This window comes from Marmota marmota, unplaced genomic scaffold (assembly GCF_001458135.2).
Source record: "Marmota marmota marmota unplaced genomic scaffold, marMar, whole genome shotgun sequence".
NCBI classification, from domain to species: domain Eukaryota; kingdom Metazoa; phylum Chordata; class Mammalia; order Rodentia; family Sciuridae; genus Marmota; species Marmota marmota.
Genome location: NW_026000196.1, coordinates 22052098 through 22070050, shown reverse-complemented (window position 1 = coordinate 22070050; position 17953 = coordinate 22052098). Strand labels below are relative to the sequence as shown.

Genomic DNA, 17953 nt, shown 5'->3' with positions numbered 1-17953 from the left:
AAGTGACTCAATGATGGGAAAATGCCATCTGGTTTTCCAGAAAGTTCTGCTCCCTTCCCCCTCTATTATCAAAGCTCAGATCACATGACTTGCCTGTAAAAAAAAAAATGGAAGGTCAGTGCCACTGGTTTACTGTAAACCTGATGATTAGTATGATCTGTTCATTTGCTGACATCCTGTTTACTGTTCATTTGATTTCAAAGGTGACCTTAACTCAGACCAATTACTTAAACAGACCCTTGCAACCAACCCTCAAAGCCAATTCCTCCTTACTCACTTTCCTAACAAAGGTACCCAAGTAATTGGAGGAAATGAGTACTCTGAATAGATTTTGGGGGAGGAGGAGATCAGTGGTCAGTGGTTGCAAGTCCACCTGGTCTTTCAGGGTCACCTCAGTGTCCCTTATGTAATTTGTACCTCAAAAATCTTAATAAATGTAGATACGGGGGGAAATTAATAGTACTACTAATTGATACAGGAAATTTCTTTAAAGTACTAGAAAAAAGAAGAGAAGATATGCCCAAAAACTAAAAGAGAGGTAAAGCAAGAGGTTGAACTAAGAAGGGGTTAGTGAAGCCAGGTGCAGTGACTCACACTTGGAATCCCAATTAGTTGGGAGGCTAAGGCAGGAGAATCACAAGTTCAAGGCCAGCCTCAGCAACTTAGCAAAACCCTATTCCAAAATTAAAAATAAAAAGGGCTTGAGATATAGCTCAATGGTTGAGCACCCCTGGATTCAATTCCCATGACGTAAAAAAAAAAAAAAGAGTGGGAGGATGGGTAGGTAGAGAGAGGGAGACAAAAGACAAAAAGGGTTTTAGTGGCAAATCTGGAGTTGTACAATCAATAGATATAGTGTGTGTGCACACGTTTCTTCAGATGCCATGTGTACACAGCAAAGCCAGGCTACACTCTGTTTAGTAAAGTTATCAACACATACACACACACACACACACACACACACACCACATTCAAGAGTTTCTTTATTTATTTGTTAGTTTTTTGTTTGTTTGTTTTTATAGTACTGGAGACTAAACCCAGGGTGCTTTACCACTGAGCTACATCCCCCGCCCTTTTTATTTTTTATTTTGAGACAGAGCCTCACTGAATTGCAGAGGCTGACTTCAAACTTATGATCCTCCTGCTTCAGCCTCCCGAGTAGCTGGAATTATAGGTGTGTACCACTGTGCCTGGGAAACTATCACAAAGCTTTCTGACGTTATTTTCAGCATTAGCCCTGGAGCCCCCAGACCCAGAGACCACAGATAACATCAAGAAGACCACAGGGTGTCTGTGTGTCAGCATGACATGGTATGCAATTTTTAAAACACTAGAATTCCTATCCCACTCATTGTAAGCCACTTTCCCCAAGTGTTTTTCTGGATGGGGGGTCTTTTAGGAGCACAGAAGGGAGAGGTACATAAAGCCTGAGGTGGTTTAATTCAACCAGCGTCCTGGCCACCAATTCTGATCAAGACACGATGCTGAGTACAGAAGGGAATGCAAGGACAGATATTCAACCCCACGGGTGCAGGTTAACAGTTACAAACATAAGAAAACACGCAAGTAACCAAAACATAAGGCAGGCTATGGCAGGTATGGTAACATTCGTCCAAACAGAACAACGGAGCTGAATTTACCCAAACAAGGCAAACCCATGGAAGAGCAACCCCAGACTGAAAGAGTAATAGCAAGAGCCTCCACATGAACAGCGCCCTCCGTAGGCCAGGAGTGAGAACTACCAGTGTCCCATTACAAATGGGAAAGGAAGCTGGTAGAGAAGTTAAGTGGTCGGCCAAGGTCACACAGTAGGAGAACTGGCTTTAATGCAGACAGATTAGCTTCAGAGTCTATCTCGCTACCGCGCTCTCTACAGTCACCTTGTGATGGCCCCAACAGGGAGCCAAGAACAGCTTTATGCAACAGAGAGAAAGGTGAGCCCTGTCTGTGGTGGAGGAAAGAAGAGATGTGAATAGGGTGTGATTTTAACATACAGGTGAGGCTTAGAATAATCTAGAAAAGTAAAGGCTAGTTCAGGTAGGTGTGAGAAAAACAAGGCTGTTAGGGAAAAAATGAACAAACTGGTTTGGCAAATATTGGCCAACTATGTCCAGCTTACAAATGTGCTGTTTCTCTGAATACTCCTCCAGTGTCCCCCTCACCCCAAGATTCCAGCTACTTGTACTTTTTTTCTGTTCCCCAGGCAAATTATTCCCCTTGTCATTGGACTTCAGCTTAAATGACTTCCATGGTGAGCTTTCTACCTCCTTCAGGGAGAACCTCCTTGACTATTCAGTCAAAAGTGACCACTCTACCGGGAATTTGGGGATTGATTGTTATTACACATAACCTATCCTGTCCTGCTGGACACAAAGGCACCCAATGAAGACTTGCTAGATGATTAGACCAGGGAAGTCTGAAGCCACCTCTAGGATAGTGATCATAGCAGAAGACCTGATGAGGTGAGGGGTGGGAAGATATGTGAACAAAGGACACACAATTTAGGCAGCTTGTTGTAAAGGAAAATTATGGCAAANGGGGGGGGGGGGGGGGACATGCATTCGATAAATCGAAACTTTTCACACTAAAACTGTGGATTTCTGGCTTCTGAGCAATCAGAAGAGAGGCCATCCTTTGGTACAAGACCTTTTCCCCAACTACCTGGCCCTGGATGTAACTCTGGGCAGGTCATGACAAGCTAGGAAGGCTTAGCTCAGGATTGGTGCTGCAGAAAGTTCTGGAGGAGAATCAGAATTGGACTGGATGAAAGCTATGTACCCAAAAGGCAGGTTGGCAGGGAGCATGCTACTCACATTAGACCTGGGCTCTCTTTAGCCCTGGGCCTCTCCAGCCATCACCTGGGTGTTGGTGATATATGCAAATCCTTCAACCACTCAGATCTGCTGAGAAGTTCCCAGGAGCTGTGTGTCCAGGTTCTCATCTGAGAAGTTCTATTCGGACAAACTTTGACCCTTTATAACCCTGAAGATGCAACCTAGCCAGATGCAGATCAAGAAACAGCCTCAGAGACTCCCTAGTAGTCCAGTGACCTGCCTAAACTCCCAACCAGAAAGCTGCAGGAAGGGCTCAAACCACACTTTACACTTCACTGGGGTTCATCTCACCGCATCCCATCCTCTCATGACAGCCACAATGTTGGCACATTGCTCTTCCCCAGAGAGAGATTACACCTGTTTTATGCCAAACAGGAAGTCAGAGCTAAGAAAGGTGGAGGAGGAAAGCCTGCCACCAATAGAAAGCACTAGAGTACAGCCAGGTGGCCACTGAGATCAGCTGCGTGTCCATCTCTTCCCAGGGACTGGTTGGATGGCAGAAATCCAGGCAGGTCAGAATGCATCCCCAAGTGCAGTGTTCCCTAGGTGCCTCCTCCACAACACAGAGGGCACTTGACTGGTGGCTACAGAGGCTTAGAAAGATATGTTCCCTTGCTGGCCATGCAGAGTTCAGGGAACTCCTCCTGCCCCAGGGTCTGGGTATGTCCCCTGCCTGATGCTGCCCCACACCTTCCAACTCATGCTTCCTGTCTCAGCTTCTCTTTGCACATCTTTCTGCCCTTGGACCCATGCCTTCCTCTAATTGCTTGAGATGTTTACTCCTTGCTGTGCCACTTTGGGCAGGGGCCAGATGTCCTGTCCATTTGTATATGGACAGCCTAGCCCAGAGCATACAGCTAAGCATACACCAAAACTCTGGATGATGAACACATGGACCATTCAAGTCCTTGAGCTAGAAGAGGACACTGGGGTCTAGCTGGCACCAGAAGAGGAAACATAGTTCTTATCTTTGTGGCTTTGTCCCTCAAATAAAAGATCTTATTTTTAGCCAAAATTGGTGCTACTCAACCTTGAGTGGTGTCAGAATCCCCTAGTGGGATTATAAGCACACAAGTAGCTGAGCCTCATTCTAGCCCCTATTTCCATTTTAACTAGATGATTCTCATGCTGCCCCCTTTGTCTCAGCGCCACACAACGACAGATGTTCATGTGTCTACATCCACATCTATCTTTTTTTATGTAAAATTTTTTTATTTATATATGAAAGCACATCTATCTTATATGTAGATTTTAGATTCCATGGGTTAGGGGGAGGTTTTGTTGTTGTTTTGTTTTGTTTTTTCCTTTTGGAAGGAGAATATTAATCATGCCTGTCTTGTATGACATCTGGCCATGCCCAGCTGGCAGTCTGATGCCATAGCTAAAAATTCTTGGTCTCAAGTCCAAGCCCTGGCCAAATGCTCACTAACCACTAACAATGTTCTTGTTATTTAAGCTAAATCTCAGTTTTCTGATCCATATGGTGGTTTAATGACTCTGGGTGGGACTGTAGGAATTAGGCGTCATTTGAGAGTTTTCTGTTATGGGGCCAGAGGTTGTCAGAGTGTTCTCACGAGAAACAAACAGAATAACTCATCTTTGCTCACAGCCACCACAGTGTGTTACCTGGGGGACAGGGGCCCTAAAATGCTATGGGCACGTTGGCTCTTACTTATGGTTTCTGCTAGTGCCTCAAATCCAAGAAGAAAAAGAAAGAAGGAAGTGTGGGGGGAGACAGAGACAGAAGGAATAAAGGAAAGAGAAGAGAGGAGAGAAGAAAAGAGGAGGGAGGAGAAAGGGAAAGAGGGAAGGAAGAAAGGAAATATGGAGGGAAGGAAATTGGGAAGGGTGGATGAAAATCCTACATTTAAATAAACACACACACACCCCCACACACACACCAGTTTAAAAAAAAAAAAAAACTCAATTCAAAGAACTGGGCAATGGGACAAAAAAAATCAATTTCCAAGTGTTTCCAAGAAGAGTGGGGAAAGGCCTAGTGCAATCTAAGACACAGCCCCACCTACTTCAAGCCTTTTCCAAATTTCTCAACACACAAAAGTCTTTCCTTCCAGCAGAAAACTGGCCACAATACTTATTAATTCCTCATTCTGTTCAGTGGTCTCCATTCTGGGACACAATGCTGAACCAGCCTCCCATAGGAATCAAAAAGTCTCTGAGGACAGGGACCCTCAGATTCCTTTATCATGAGCACCATTCTTCCTCTAACAACTGCAAGAAAGAAAGAAAGAAAAATAAATAAAACCCCTTGAGCAAGTTACCACAGTATGGACTTGTTCGTTTACTATGTTGAATAAAAATGACAGAAGGCCGTTGTTTTGGATTAAATTCCTACATAGATCAGGCTAAAAATTAAAATGGAGTCACTCCTGTTAAAGTTCAAGGTCACCAAGCTGAAACTAGGCTGTTTATCTGCCCTTAAGAAAAATTAGGACTAGTGGGGTAACAGCCAAACTTCCCCAATAGGCCTGTTTCAATTGGCATGGTAATAAAGTTCCCTCTGCCTTAATCCTTACATACACACACCCCAGTGTAACCTGAAACAAACTGATGCAAACCCGTCAGTTATTTTTCTATTGTTCTGTCTCCCTGCTCTTGCCTTACAAAAGGAAAATAACTTTGAAATGTCCAAAATAGTTTTTACTACTTTTTTCAACCCTTCACTATCTATAAAACCAACCTCTTCTAAACTTGGCCCATTGGAACACTGGATCTGTTTTACAAAATAGAAGTATTGCCCAATTCTAGAGTCAGAAAAAAAAAAAAGACAAAGACAAAAGCAAAAAAACCAATCAGGATTGTTAAACTAAATTGTTGATTTTGTCTTTTGACAATTGATTTATGATCCATCTCTTGATTTAGAATTCAGGTCTGTGGGATGGGCTATTTTCTAAATTACTCGACTACTGTATAAATTAGAGCCTTTTGCCACACCTGGATAATGGGACCACCAACCACTTCATGTTGATGTCCTGAGGAGGAGATGAGGCCCCTGGGAGCAGAGTGCGGGCTCAAGTTCACTGGAGCACAGGCCCAACCCCAGGCCCAACACAGCCTCCCGGCAGTTAAGCTAATACCTGTTTGTGGGTCATGGGTTTTTAGTTTCACTAACCAAAAAGAATTACAAGAGTGTTATCATTTCCAGTATGAAAATGAAACATACTAATGTAGGAATTTTCAAGAACTCTATTTTTTTTCCTTGTAGTGCTGAGGACCAAACCCAGGGCCTCTCACATACACTAGGTAAGCACTCTACCACTGAGCTACACCCTCAGCCCAAAAACTCTGGTTAGTTGTTTAAATATATCCCTTGCACATACACACCCCAATTTGAAGTGGACCCAGCACACAAAAAAATAATTTTAAGCATGCACAGTGGTGCACTCCTGTAATCCCAGCTACTCAGGAGGCTGAAGCAGGAGGATGGCAAGTTTGAAGTCAGCCTCAGAAATTTAGCAAGACCCTGTCTCAAAATAAAAAAAGTATATATAAATAAAAAGGGCTGCCAGGGCTGTGGTTGTGGCTCAGCAGTAGAGTGCTTACCTAGCACGTGTGAGGCGCTGGATTCAATCCTCAGCACCACGTAAAAATAAATAAATAAAATAAAAAGGTATTGTGTCCAACTACAACTAAAAAAAATATTTTAAAAAATAAAAAAATAAATAAAATAAAAAGGGCTGGGGAATCTAGCTCAGTAGTAGAACACCCCTCGGTTAGTCTTTAGTACCACACACACACAAAAAGTTAATTTTAATCAAAAGAAACTAGGAAGTTAAAATTCACAAAAGGATTCACAATGGTTTTCTTTAAATAGCAAACCTCCTTGGCATATATTGGGGTATTACATCAGTCACAAAAATTGTATTTGCCAACTTTCCATGAGCATCTGCTATTTAAAGTAAGTCATGCCTCTGACAACTGGGAAGAATTCAGATTCTTCCAGAGGATACGCCTCCTAAAATTGGAGTTACATTTTCATTTAGAGTTTAAAAAAAAAAAAAAAAAAAACCTTACACAAGTTATTTTAATCACTGAGAGAAAAATGAAGCACAACTGTGTAACTATGTAGTATCTTGCCATCATCAATGTATCTGTCTTCTGGATTATTGAAGGAGGTATGTAATAGAAGAGAAAGTGGCAGTAAAATGATTTCTGTTCCTATAATTCATGTTCCAAAAATCATCCAAGAGGACTGGGGGTATAGCTCAGTGGTACAGCACTTGCCCAACATGTGAGGTCCTGGGTTTCATCCATAGCATCATACACACACTGAAAAAAAGAAAAGAAAACAAAAAACCTCTCACTGTTTGGGCTGGGGATGCAGCTTAGTGGTAGAGCATTGGCCTGACACCTGTGAAACCCTAGGTTTGATCCCCGGCACCCCAGGGGGATAGCGGGGAGATCAATGTTTGGTTAAAAATAGTTTATTTACATTCTTGCTTAAGTACAAATACACCCATTTTTTAAAATAAATCAGACTCAAATTTTAGGGTTTAGAAATTAAAGCCAAGTTGTGTGTTTTGAAAGCCACACACACATCATTATGCTGCGACTCTTCATTTGCAACTTCCTGACTTATTCAGTTTACATGACACAGAGCAAAAACACCTGTGCACCCTATAAAAAACAGAACCAAATTTCAAAGGTGGGAAAGAATCCCTTTATAGAATTTATTTTTCCAAAGAACCTTCTGCAAAGCAGACCTACATAAAGGCAAAGGAGACAAGTCACTGAAGGGAGTGGAGAATCTACCTAGCTGCTCTGGGGGCAGTGACATCCTCATCCCACCTGGCTATCAAAGCATTGAATGGGCAGGGTACTGGGATGCTTTGGGAGCAATTTGGGTGCCTGTGTGTTTTCCAAAGTCAGCTTCTCACCCATCCTGGGATGATCAGATACAAACACACATGGTCCAGTGCAGATGGAACACAGTTCTTAGCAGCTGCTGAAGGCCAAATTCAAGGACACAGTCTCCCCAAATGTTTCATTAATAATTAACACTGGTCAGTAATTGGGGCTGTAATACATTAAAAACAGTGCTGAGTGCTTTATAAGTCTTATCTAATCCTAACAAGAGCCCTAGGAGGTGAGTGCTGATAAACCTCATCAATAAGGAAACTTGGGCAAACAGGTAACCCTCCCAGGTCAAATAGGCTTATCAGCCTAACAATTTTTGCATTGATCTCTTGGACTTCAGGCCACAGGACATTACCTGGGCCTAGACATCAGGCCGTGAGAAATTCTGTGTAATTTTTGGGTATGAGAAGCTGTGTGTAGTTTACCAGTGGAGCCCAACCTGTGATTCAAGTCATTTAAACTGTATTAGTACATTTTCTGTGACTATAATGAAATATCACAGCAGAATAATTTAACAAAGAAGAGGTTTATTCAGTTCACAATTCTAGAGGTTAAAGAGCTTGCCTTGAAGAACATCTGGTAATGTCCTTCTTGTTGACAGAGTCCCAAGGTGGTACAAAGGTGTTACATGGCAGGATACAGAGACTTTGTCTGTGTGTCTGCTATATCTCTGTCCTCTTCTTATAAAGTGACCAGGATTTAATCATGAAGGCTCCACCATGATGACCTTATCTAATCCTAATCACATTCCAAAATCCCACCTCTGAATACTATGGTTAGATTGTTTCCATCTTAACCTCACAGTGGGGAGTTTTGAGGGGACAAACCATATTCTCACAATAGTACCAACCAGCCTCACACTCAGGAGTGAGAAGCAAGCAGATGCTCCCCCAAGTATGAGAGAGAAGCAAGTCATCCTCACAGGCTATTTCTAGAATTCTGACCCACAGGATATGTGAGCATAATAAAAAGGTAGTTGTCTTTGTGCCACTAAACTTGGGGGAGGCTTGGTATGCAAAAATGGTAACTGGAATAGAATCCGCTTACAATCAATCCTTATTTTATAGATGAGGAAAAAAGCAAAGTATAGTAAAGAGAACCCAAAGATTCCAACCTAGGTGTGACTCAAAAGACCCACCTGGAACCTCTAAAGTGTACTGTAACACCCACATGCCATTGTTTGTTTGTTTCTTTAGTAGGGTTATTTCCAGCATGTGTATCCCAATTCTGCCTATTTTAGAAGGCCTTTCATCTTCCTCTGTTTGGAGAATATATGTCAGTGATTCTTAGACCTGGGTGCACATCCTTATGCATGGAAGGTTTGTTAATTCTAGATGAAAGGTCCCTATTCCTAGGGTTCATGATTCTGGAAGTCTAGGATGGGCCCCAGAATTTGCATGTCCAAAAAGTTCCCAGGTAAGGAAATACTGCCAGTTGGGACCATGCTTTGAGAACTGCTGGTCTAGATCTAGATATTTCTGAAGGAGTAACACAAGTTTCAAGAGGGATGATTTTGGCAAACAAGTCATCCTGCTGGTTTTAACACACACACACACACACACACACACAGAGAGAAAGAGAGAGAGAGAGAGAGAGAGAGAGAGATAGATACTAGGTCAAAGCATCCCTTCCACAAATTTCTAGGTAGCTCCTAGTGAAGCCACAGCCTGGCTTGTTCTTTTTCTTATTCTTACCACTCTGGTCCACAGACACTGGTCTGCAATGAACAAGGAAGTGGCTGACTGATGAGTGGCTAGGAATGCCCATTTGAGATGAGAAAGCTACAGAATAGATGCTTTTCTACAAGACAGTTTTCTGAAGGTCAATGTCTGGGGCTGAGACTCCACAGGCAGTGTCTGAAGCCAGACTTGTGGATTCCTGGCTTGAAGCTGGCCAGGAGGGGGTTGCAGTCCCTGGGACCGGGAGGGATGTGGGACTGGGGTGACATGGCTTAGAGTTGAATGAGTGGAGCAGAATATGAGCTATCAAGCCTTTATTCAGGAGAAATAAATGAAAGAAAAAAGATTCAGAATTTCTTGCTGACTATGCCTGACCCTAGCTCATAGAATCCTGGGTCAGCCCAATGAGGTCTATCCGCTGTCTTACCAGTTGCAACTGTGCAGGAGCCAACCATAGATGTTCCCAGTAGCCTTGGCCTCCAGAGTCCAGAGGCAGTCTATAAAGGAACTGCATACTTTCTGCCCTCTTGCTTCTGCATGTTGCTTTATCAACTCTTCAAGGGCACATTCCATCAACTCTGCAAACCTAAGGATTTCTCACCACCACCACCACCACCACCACCACCCCACACACACACACCTCCATTAGTTCAAGGACATTTGCTGCTGAGTCAGTTTTAAAGAAAACACTTATCTAGTAAGTGACTCATCTTGATTAAGCCTGTAGCACAACATGAAATGTGAGGGAAAATGCTAGCCCAAAGTTCTTTTTTGTTTGCTTGAAAAATAGACACTACCTATAATTTCATGCTCTCTCATGCTATATTGAAATTGCTACTGCTCATCGATCACCAATAAGCAAAGAGTCTGTTCCATACCTGTGAGCATTCTGTCCTCACAGTCAGTCTAAAAAGTGAGCATTATTTTTACAAATGAGGAGACAGAGACTTGCATAATGGTCCACACCTGTAATCCCAGTAACTTGGGATCCTGAGGCAGGAAGATTGCAAATTTGAAGTCAGCCTCAGCAACTTAGTGAAATTCTGTTTTGGGGGAAAAAATATTTTTGTTTTTAAATGCACTGGGGATGTAGCTCAGTTGTAAAGCACTCCTGGATCCAATCCCCAGTTCCAAGGAAAAAAGAAAAGAGAGAAAGAAAGAATACAAAACACCAACAACCAAATGAGAGACTGAGGCTCAGAGGAGTAGAATAACTGGGATGATGACGCTGAAGAGACAGGATCCCACCTCCAAGCTGGGCCTTGACCAGGGCATGATCTGTTGTCCTTTTCTTAACATCTGGCAGACCCACCACACCCATTATCCCCATCCTGCAGGACAGCAGCCCTTCATCTGAGGCCCACCCTATGTGTCCAGCCAGGCCTACAGTTCCAGGACCTTCTCTTTCTACCTCCTCAGTGCCTTATACTGGGGTGAGAGTGCCACATATACCTCCCTCACCCCCAAATCTTAGCAGAACAGTTGGATTCCAGCTCAGCAGAAATCAGAGGATTAGCAGTCTGCTGGAGCTAGTTTCTGGGATTGGAGTCCCACCGGTTCCAAATCTGGGTTTGTGCCTTTGAGGGGCAGGTCTTGGGGAGAGGGGAGGGGTGAGAGAGAACTTCCTGCCCACAAACCCCTGAGTAAGGAGATAACGGATTCCAGACGCTGAGTGGGGGTTGTAAGGGTGTCAGTGTTTCTCTTCCCCAGGCCATTCGCCACGACTGTTTACGCAGCAGGGTCTGTCCCCAGGCACGGCAGTCATAGGTGACAACCATTACACGCTTTCCATTTTCCCCTCCCGCCCAGGTACAGGAGCCGGGAAGTCCTGGTTCCTTGAGCAAAGCACTCTGCACCCAAGCCTGGCCCAGTTTGTTGTCCGATGCTCCCCATAGGCTTGCGCTCTGAGACACTGTGGAACTCGGTAATTAAACTCAGGAGATGGTCGGTTGAGAAGCTTCCCTGGGACAAGGCCAAGCTGACGTGGGGCCGAGACTCCATAGGCAGTGCCTGGAGCCGAACTTGTGGATTCCCGGCTTGCAGCTGGCCAGGAGGGGGTTGCATTCCCTAGGACCTGGAGGGATGCGGGACCGGGGTGACATGCCTTAGGGTTGAATGAGTGGAGGGGAATACTAGAGAAGGGGATTGCTCTAAGGCAGCCGAGACGCCAGCTGCGATTCGCCTGGCCCAGGAACAGCTGCTGCCTTCTGAGGTTCCTTGAGTATCCCCGGGACTCGTGAGTCGGGGGCGTCCAGAGTCCCCCGTAGGCCACTCACCAGATACATTTAACTGGCCTCCCAGGAACCAGCCGATCTTGCCACTGCTGAAGTCGCAGTCCCAGACAGTGTGGTAGGGGGTGTCCCACACTAGCATATCTCGCGCCAGCGACCCCCAAAAGGCAGCCGGCTCCTGGGCAGCCTGAGCGCTCAGAGCGAGATACGAACCCCGCTGCGCTGCGGCTACGGCGGGGGCGCCCCCCGAGAGGTGGNGCAAAGGCTGCCCAGCAGCCGCCCGACGCCGCGGCCCACACTGCGCGTCGCCATCTCGCCCGACGCCCCAAGGCGGATGAGAAGAGTCGGGGCTCCACTTGGAGTTTCCGCGAGCTCCGCCCCTGCTCCGCCCTCCGGCCCCCACCCACTCCTCGCCGGTCAGAAGCTGTTAACTTGAGCCTGCCGGGGTCGCCACCCGTTTTCTCCCGCTCTGAAAAGGAAGAGGGGAGCAGCCTGAGCAAGGGGCACTAGAAGGGAGTGCGGAGCCGAGCTGGCTCCGGGACCCAAACGAGTTAGTTCTGCGCCCCACTGGTCTGCCCTCCCTCCCCAAGGCTTCTGGGCGTCCGGCTGTTTTGGTTTCTGTTTAAGCCTAGACAGCCTCCCCAAGCCGGCAATAGTAGCGGGGGCAAGTGCCACGGGAGAGCAGGCTCAGGGACTGGGGCGCAGGGAGCCTTCTGGGGTGGGAATGAGCCGGCATGGAATGTAAGAGACTGGTGAATGGAGCGATCGAACCGCACAGGTGAGTCTAAGGACCAAAGTTTGGTCCGTTCAGCATCTCTGCAAGCTGAAGCCAAAGTTTCAATCGCTCTTTGCGCCCCTGAAAATGAACACAACCAGGCGGTGCTGGCTTGTATCCCTTGCTACCCCATGCACACATAAGCGCCCTGGGGTAATGAGCTGAATGAGTTGGCAGGAACCCTCAAGCCAGAGAGAGAATGCCTGAGTCCATGGTCTGAGGGCCCAGTGTTCAAGTCACTATCTGCCGGCATCAGTTCTGATGGGGTCACTTCCTGCCCAGGGGAAAAGTGTAACTGAGAAACAAGTGCATGCTCCTGCTAACCTCAGCTGACTGGGGTGATGGGGATTTTCTCTGAATTCTCTAGCATCTGTGGCCTGGGTTGAAACCCTGTCATTTTTAGTTCTGTGACCTTGGGCAAGTTCCTTAACTTCTCTGCTTCATTTTCCTTTTCTGGAAAACCGGAGTAACGCCTCTTTCCCGGAGGTTGTGGTAAAGAATAAACTAAAAAATGTCTGTTAAATGTCTAGCAGTGGTCAGCATGACGCAAAGTAAGCTCAATAGAGCCGGTGGTGTTTTTGTTGTGTAGGAACGAAGAAGGAAGAATGATAGAAAGGAATTTGTCTCTACAAGGTCCTTAAATATTTCAACAGTCAAGAAGTAAACACATAATAAAGAAGGTAAACATGGAGAAACGGGATTTTTTAAACCGGTTTGTTGAGTTCTTTGTGCTGGAAAGAATTTCTTCTGGTTAGTTGTGATAGCTTCAGAGGAAGAGAGTCTGCCTTCAGAGGGTCTTCTTCCAGCTCAGCCACCAACCCTGTGCAGAATGTTGCTTCCTGCCAGAGAATAGAGATTTATAAGGCAGTTACAGTAGCTAGCACAACATGTGCCCTGCACTGTGCCAAGCACTTGACCTGCATTTTCTACTTAGTTTAAGAGTTATCTAAGCTGGGTTCTGTGGCCCACGCTAGTAATCCCAGCTACTCTAGCTACTCTGGAGGCTGTGGTGAGAGGATCAGTTGATTCCAGACAAGTCTAGACAACATAGGGAGACCCTGTCTCAAACAAACAGACAAACAAAAGCAAACAAAAAACGTGGCCAGAAACTGCAGGCCTTAAGACAACAAAAAACAAAACAAAAACATGCAGAAAAATTTTAAAGTTATCTAGTGCTACCATTCCCCTCTGATTGTTAGTCCTGTAGTGGACCACATAAGGAAACAGCCCAAACAAATAAAAGGATTTACTAAAAAAGCACATGGTTGAGCCAAGTGCTGTGATGCATGCCTGTAATCCCAGGAACTCAGTAGGCTGAGGGAGGAGGATCACCACTTTGAGACCATCCTCAGCAACTTAGCAAGACTGTCTCAAAATAAAAAAGTTAAAAAGGGCAAACAGCTGGAGATGTAGTTTAGTGGTAGAGCAGCCCAGGGTTCAACCCCTAATACACACACACACACACACACACACACAAAAGCATATGGTTGCCTAGTGGAAGAAGAAAATTAACTACCAGCATCTCGAGTTATACCACTTTTCCTAAATTATTGGTTTTAATCAAATATATAAAATTATGAATAGAGGAAATATAACATAGCATGTGGTCTTTCTTTCCCTTGTGTACACAGGATAACTTGCTGCTCCAGCAAATCAAGGAGCTTGGGGTGCGGTGTAACTCAGTTGTAGAGAAAAAGCACATGCTTAGCATGTGAGAGGCCCTGGGTTTGATCCCCAGTAGCCCCTACAAAAAAAAAATGTAGCCTGGTTTCTTGCCCTGAGACTGGGCTAGCCTCAATGCTTTGACCAATAGGACCTGGCAAACAGAAGTGATGCTCTGACAGTTCTGGGCCTAGGTCCTGAGAGGCCCAGCAGCCCCAGCTGCTGTCACCCAGTTACCATGCAGTGGGGAAGGTGATCTCATCTTCTGGAGGCAGAGACTTCACAGAGAGAATAGAGCTGCCTTAGCCCACAACCAGGACCACTAATTTTCCAGACACAAACGAATCCATCTTGGATACTATAGCATCAGTGTGATAAAAACGAACCTCCCAGTCAATTCATAGTATGAGAAGTAGTAAAATATTGTTTAGGCCACTAAATGGCAATAGTGGGGCTTTGTTTCTCAGTCACAGATAGCTGATACTACTGGGACCAAAAATTCATGGGTCTTCTCTTACTCATTGGCCTTTTTCTCAGTTCCCTTTATTGGTTACTTTTCATCTCCTTGACCTCGAAGTGTTGGGATGTTCCTGGGCTTCGTCTTCAAACCCCCCCGCCAAACTCCATGATCACCCCCTAGGAGACAGCAGCCAGCTCTATGTTCACTGACTCTCAAGTTGATAGCTATAGCTAGGATCTTTCCTCCAAATGTCAGACCCGTATCCAAATGTTCCATTAATATTTGAGGATTCTTCCTTCGAATACTTTATCTTCCAAGTCAGAGAGTGGAAAACGTATTTTTCTTATTGTTCAGAGTACACCTTGGTCACCCTAGATTCCTCCCTCTCACACACCATGCACAGTCAGCAAATCCTTGTGATCACCTGCAAAATATCTTCAGCATCTGGCCCCTTCCTCCATCACCCTTCCTCTCTCCTATCCAAACCACACACTGCTGTGCTCTTCCCTGCACCTCCCTGCACCCCAGTTTTTCAGTGGGCTTCCAATGGCTTCTACCCTTGCTCTCTGGAGCCTAACCAACAGTCAGTGCAATTTCTTGAAAACAAAGGTCAAGTTCTGGGGATGTAGCTCAGAGGCAGAGCACTTGCCTATCATGCACTGGACCCTGGGTTCCATCACAACAAAACACACACACACACACACACACACACACACAGGTCAGATGAAATTGCTTTGCAGCTCAGAACAATAATTTAAAGACTTCTCAGTTCCCTCAGAGGAAAGGTCACATCCTTATCCTGGCACACAAAGCTGCAACCTCTCTACAAAGCACAGAGTGGTCCACAGGAGCATAACAATTACCTGGCCACATTTTAGAAATGCACACTGCCACACTCCAGTACAGACTTGCATCACAACCTGCATTTTAACATATTCCCAGGAGATCTGTGTGCACATTCAAGTTTGGAAACTGCTGTCCTATCAGATCCAGCCTCATCCCCTTCAGGATTCTCTTTCTTCTGTCTCCTGGCTTAGTTGAATTCCAGCTACACTGGCCTCCTTCTGTCCTCCAACCACAAGCCATGCTCCCACCTCGGGACCTTTGCATGTGCTCTCCCTTCTGCCTAGAATGCTCGGCCCTAGATGTCTACAAAGACCATTCTCCCAAGTTACTTCAGGTCTCCTCAAACATTCCTTATCCAGGAAATCTTCTCTTTTTTCTTCATGGATTCATATCTTCAATTCTTCATGCCTGAGTCCTAACTACTGACTTTATTTTTTTTTTCTGTAGTGTGTGTGTGTGTATGTGTGTGTGTATTAGTTCTTTGTTTATTTTTTCTCTTCTCTTAGTAGAAGGGAGCTCTTGGGGAGAAGAAATACCAGTCATCTTGCTGTGTTTCCAGAACTTAGAATCATCCTGGCATGTAGTAAAATCTCAGTAGATTGTTGTTGAATAAATGAGAAAGATGAAACAGAAAACACCTTAATCATAGCCATGGGGGTGCATGAGTGATAACTCCCTCTGTCACCTTCACTTTCTAACTTCCTATACTTCTACAGGGATAAAGTACATCAAATAAACTGCCCCCACCCCTAGACCCCAGTGCTGGGAATGGAACACAGGACTTCGCACAGGCTAAGCACGTGCTTCACCACTGAGCTATAGCCCCAGCTCCTAACTCCTTTTTAAAATAAATATGGCTGGTTGTGGTAGCACACACCTGTAATCCCAGGTACCCTGGAGACTGAGACAGGAGAATCTCAAATTCAACGCCAGCTACGGCCTCTTGGTGAGACTCTTGCAACTTAGCAAGATTCTGTTTCAAATTGAAAAATAAAAAGGACTGGGTATGTAGCTTAGTGGTAGAGCACCCCTGGGTTAAATCCCCAGACCAAAACCAAAACAGAATAAAGAAACGTGTAGTTTCTGTTTCCTATTCAGGTTGGATAAAGAGAAGTGATTATGTGTACATAAAGCATTTCAGAAGTAACCAGATGGTGCAAATTTGCACTTTCCTGCTGTCCAATTTACACCAGTGTCCATGTGGGGACCTTCCTTATGACTGTCACAGTCTAAGGCCAAGGTCACCCCTGCTGCCTCACAGATGGCAGCTAATAACCAACTCTCTGAGAACTAGAAGAAAGGTGAGCCCCATCAGATCTTGTGTCTGCACAGCTGTCTTCCTGGGGCCCTCAACAGTGGCCTGGCATAGTGTCACATGCCTGTAATCCCAGCAGCTCCAGAGGCCAAGGCAGAAAGATTGCAAGTTCAAGGCAAGCCTCAGCAACTTAGCAAGACCCTGACTCAACATAAAAAAAAGAAATGAGGGCTGGGTCAGTGATAGGGCACTCGCCTAGCACATGTGAGGCACTGGGTTTGATCCTCAGCACTACATATAAATAAATAAAATAAAGGTATTGTATCTACTTACAACTAAAAAATAAAATAAAATGGGTTGGAGATGTGATTCAGTGGTGAAGTACCCCTGGGTTCAATCTCCAGTAGTGGAAAAAAAAATAGGAAGGAAGGATGGGAGAGTAGAAGGCCATCTAGGCAGCATAGATGATATTTTTCTCCTCCAAGAAACTCCTAGATTGAACTTTAGTGGGATACCTGTACACTGACAGGCCCTTGTGGACAGCCAAAAGCACAGGCTGCAGAAGTAGCATGAGCTTGGGGAGGTTTCTGTGGGAATCTGGGGCTTGTCTTCAACCTCAGGACTGATTAAAAAATATATATATATATATATATTAGATAGACATGATGCCTTTATTTCATTTGTTTTTATGTGGTGCCAGGGATTGAACCCAGTGCATTATACATGCTCTACCACTAAGCCACAACCCCAGCCCCCTTAGTACTGATTTTTAAATCAGAGACGATTCCTGACCCTCACAACCCCAGAGATGGATGCTGTGGTCCTCATTCTACTGGTGAAACAATGAGCTCAGAGAGGATAGAAGTGCACCGAGATCAGGCAGCTGGTTAGTGGAGGAGTCATAGCTCTCAGCCACCAGAGCTTACTGGTTGAACAGCTTTGGGGTACAGTCAACCAAGACCCCTTTGCTATTTGCCCTGCTAGCTCCTACTACTCACAATACTGGGCAAGTTGGAGCACTCAATGCTCCCAGGTGTCAAATGACAAAATTACAGCAACTTAAAAATCTCAATTGACATGAAGAGAGAGCCTACAGAATGGAAGAAAATCTTTGCCACCTGCACCTCAAATAGAGCATTAATCTCCAGGATATATAAAGAACTAAAAAAAAAAAAAAAAAAACTTAACACCAAAAAAGAAAAACCCAAATAATCCAATCAATAAATGGACAAAGGAACTAAACAGACACTTCCTGGAAGAAGAAATACGGCTGGTCAACAAATATATGAAAAAATATTCAACATCTCTAGCAATTAAAGAAATGCAAATCAAA

General features: G+C 44.9%; 1 protein-coding gene across 1 annotated transcript in view; it reads right to left on the bottom strand.

Annotated features, from left to right (window-relative positions):
• The window catches only part of Acss1 (acyl-CoA synthetase short chain family member 1), a 69288-nt gene extending 55369 nt beyond the window's left edge, over positions 1 to 13919 (bottom strand). Inside the window, exons 1-2 of the mRNA XM_048790151.1 lie at positions 13914 to 13919; positions 11668 to 12046 (exon numbers count right to left, since the gene is read on the bottom strand). Coding sequence (XP_048646108.1) covers positions 11668 to 12046; positions 13914 to 13919 — 385 coding nt within the window. The remainder of the gene's footprint in view (positions 1 to 11667; positions 12047 to 13913) is intronic.
• Between the last annotated feature and the right edge of the window lie 4034 nt (positions 13920 to 17953).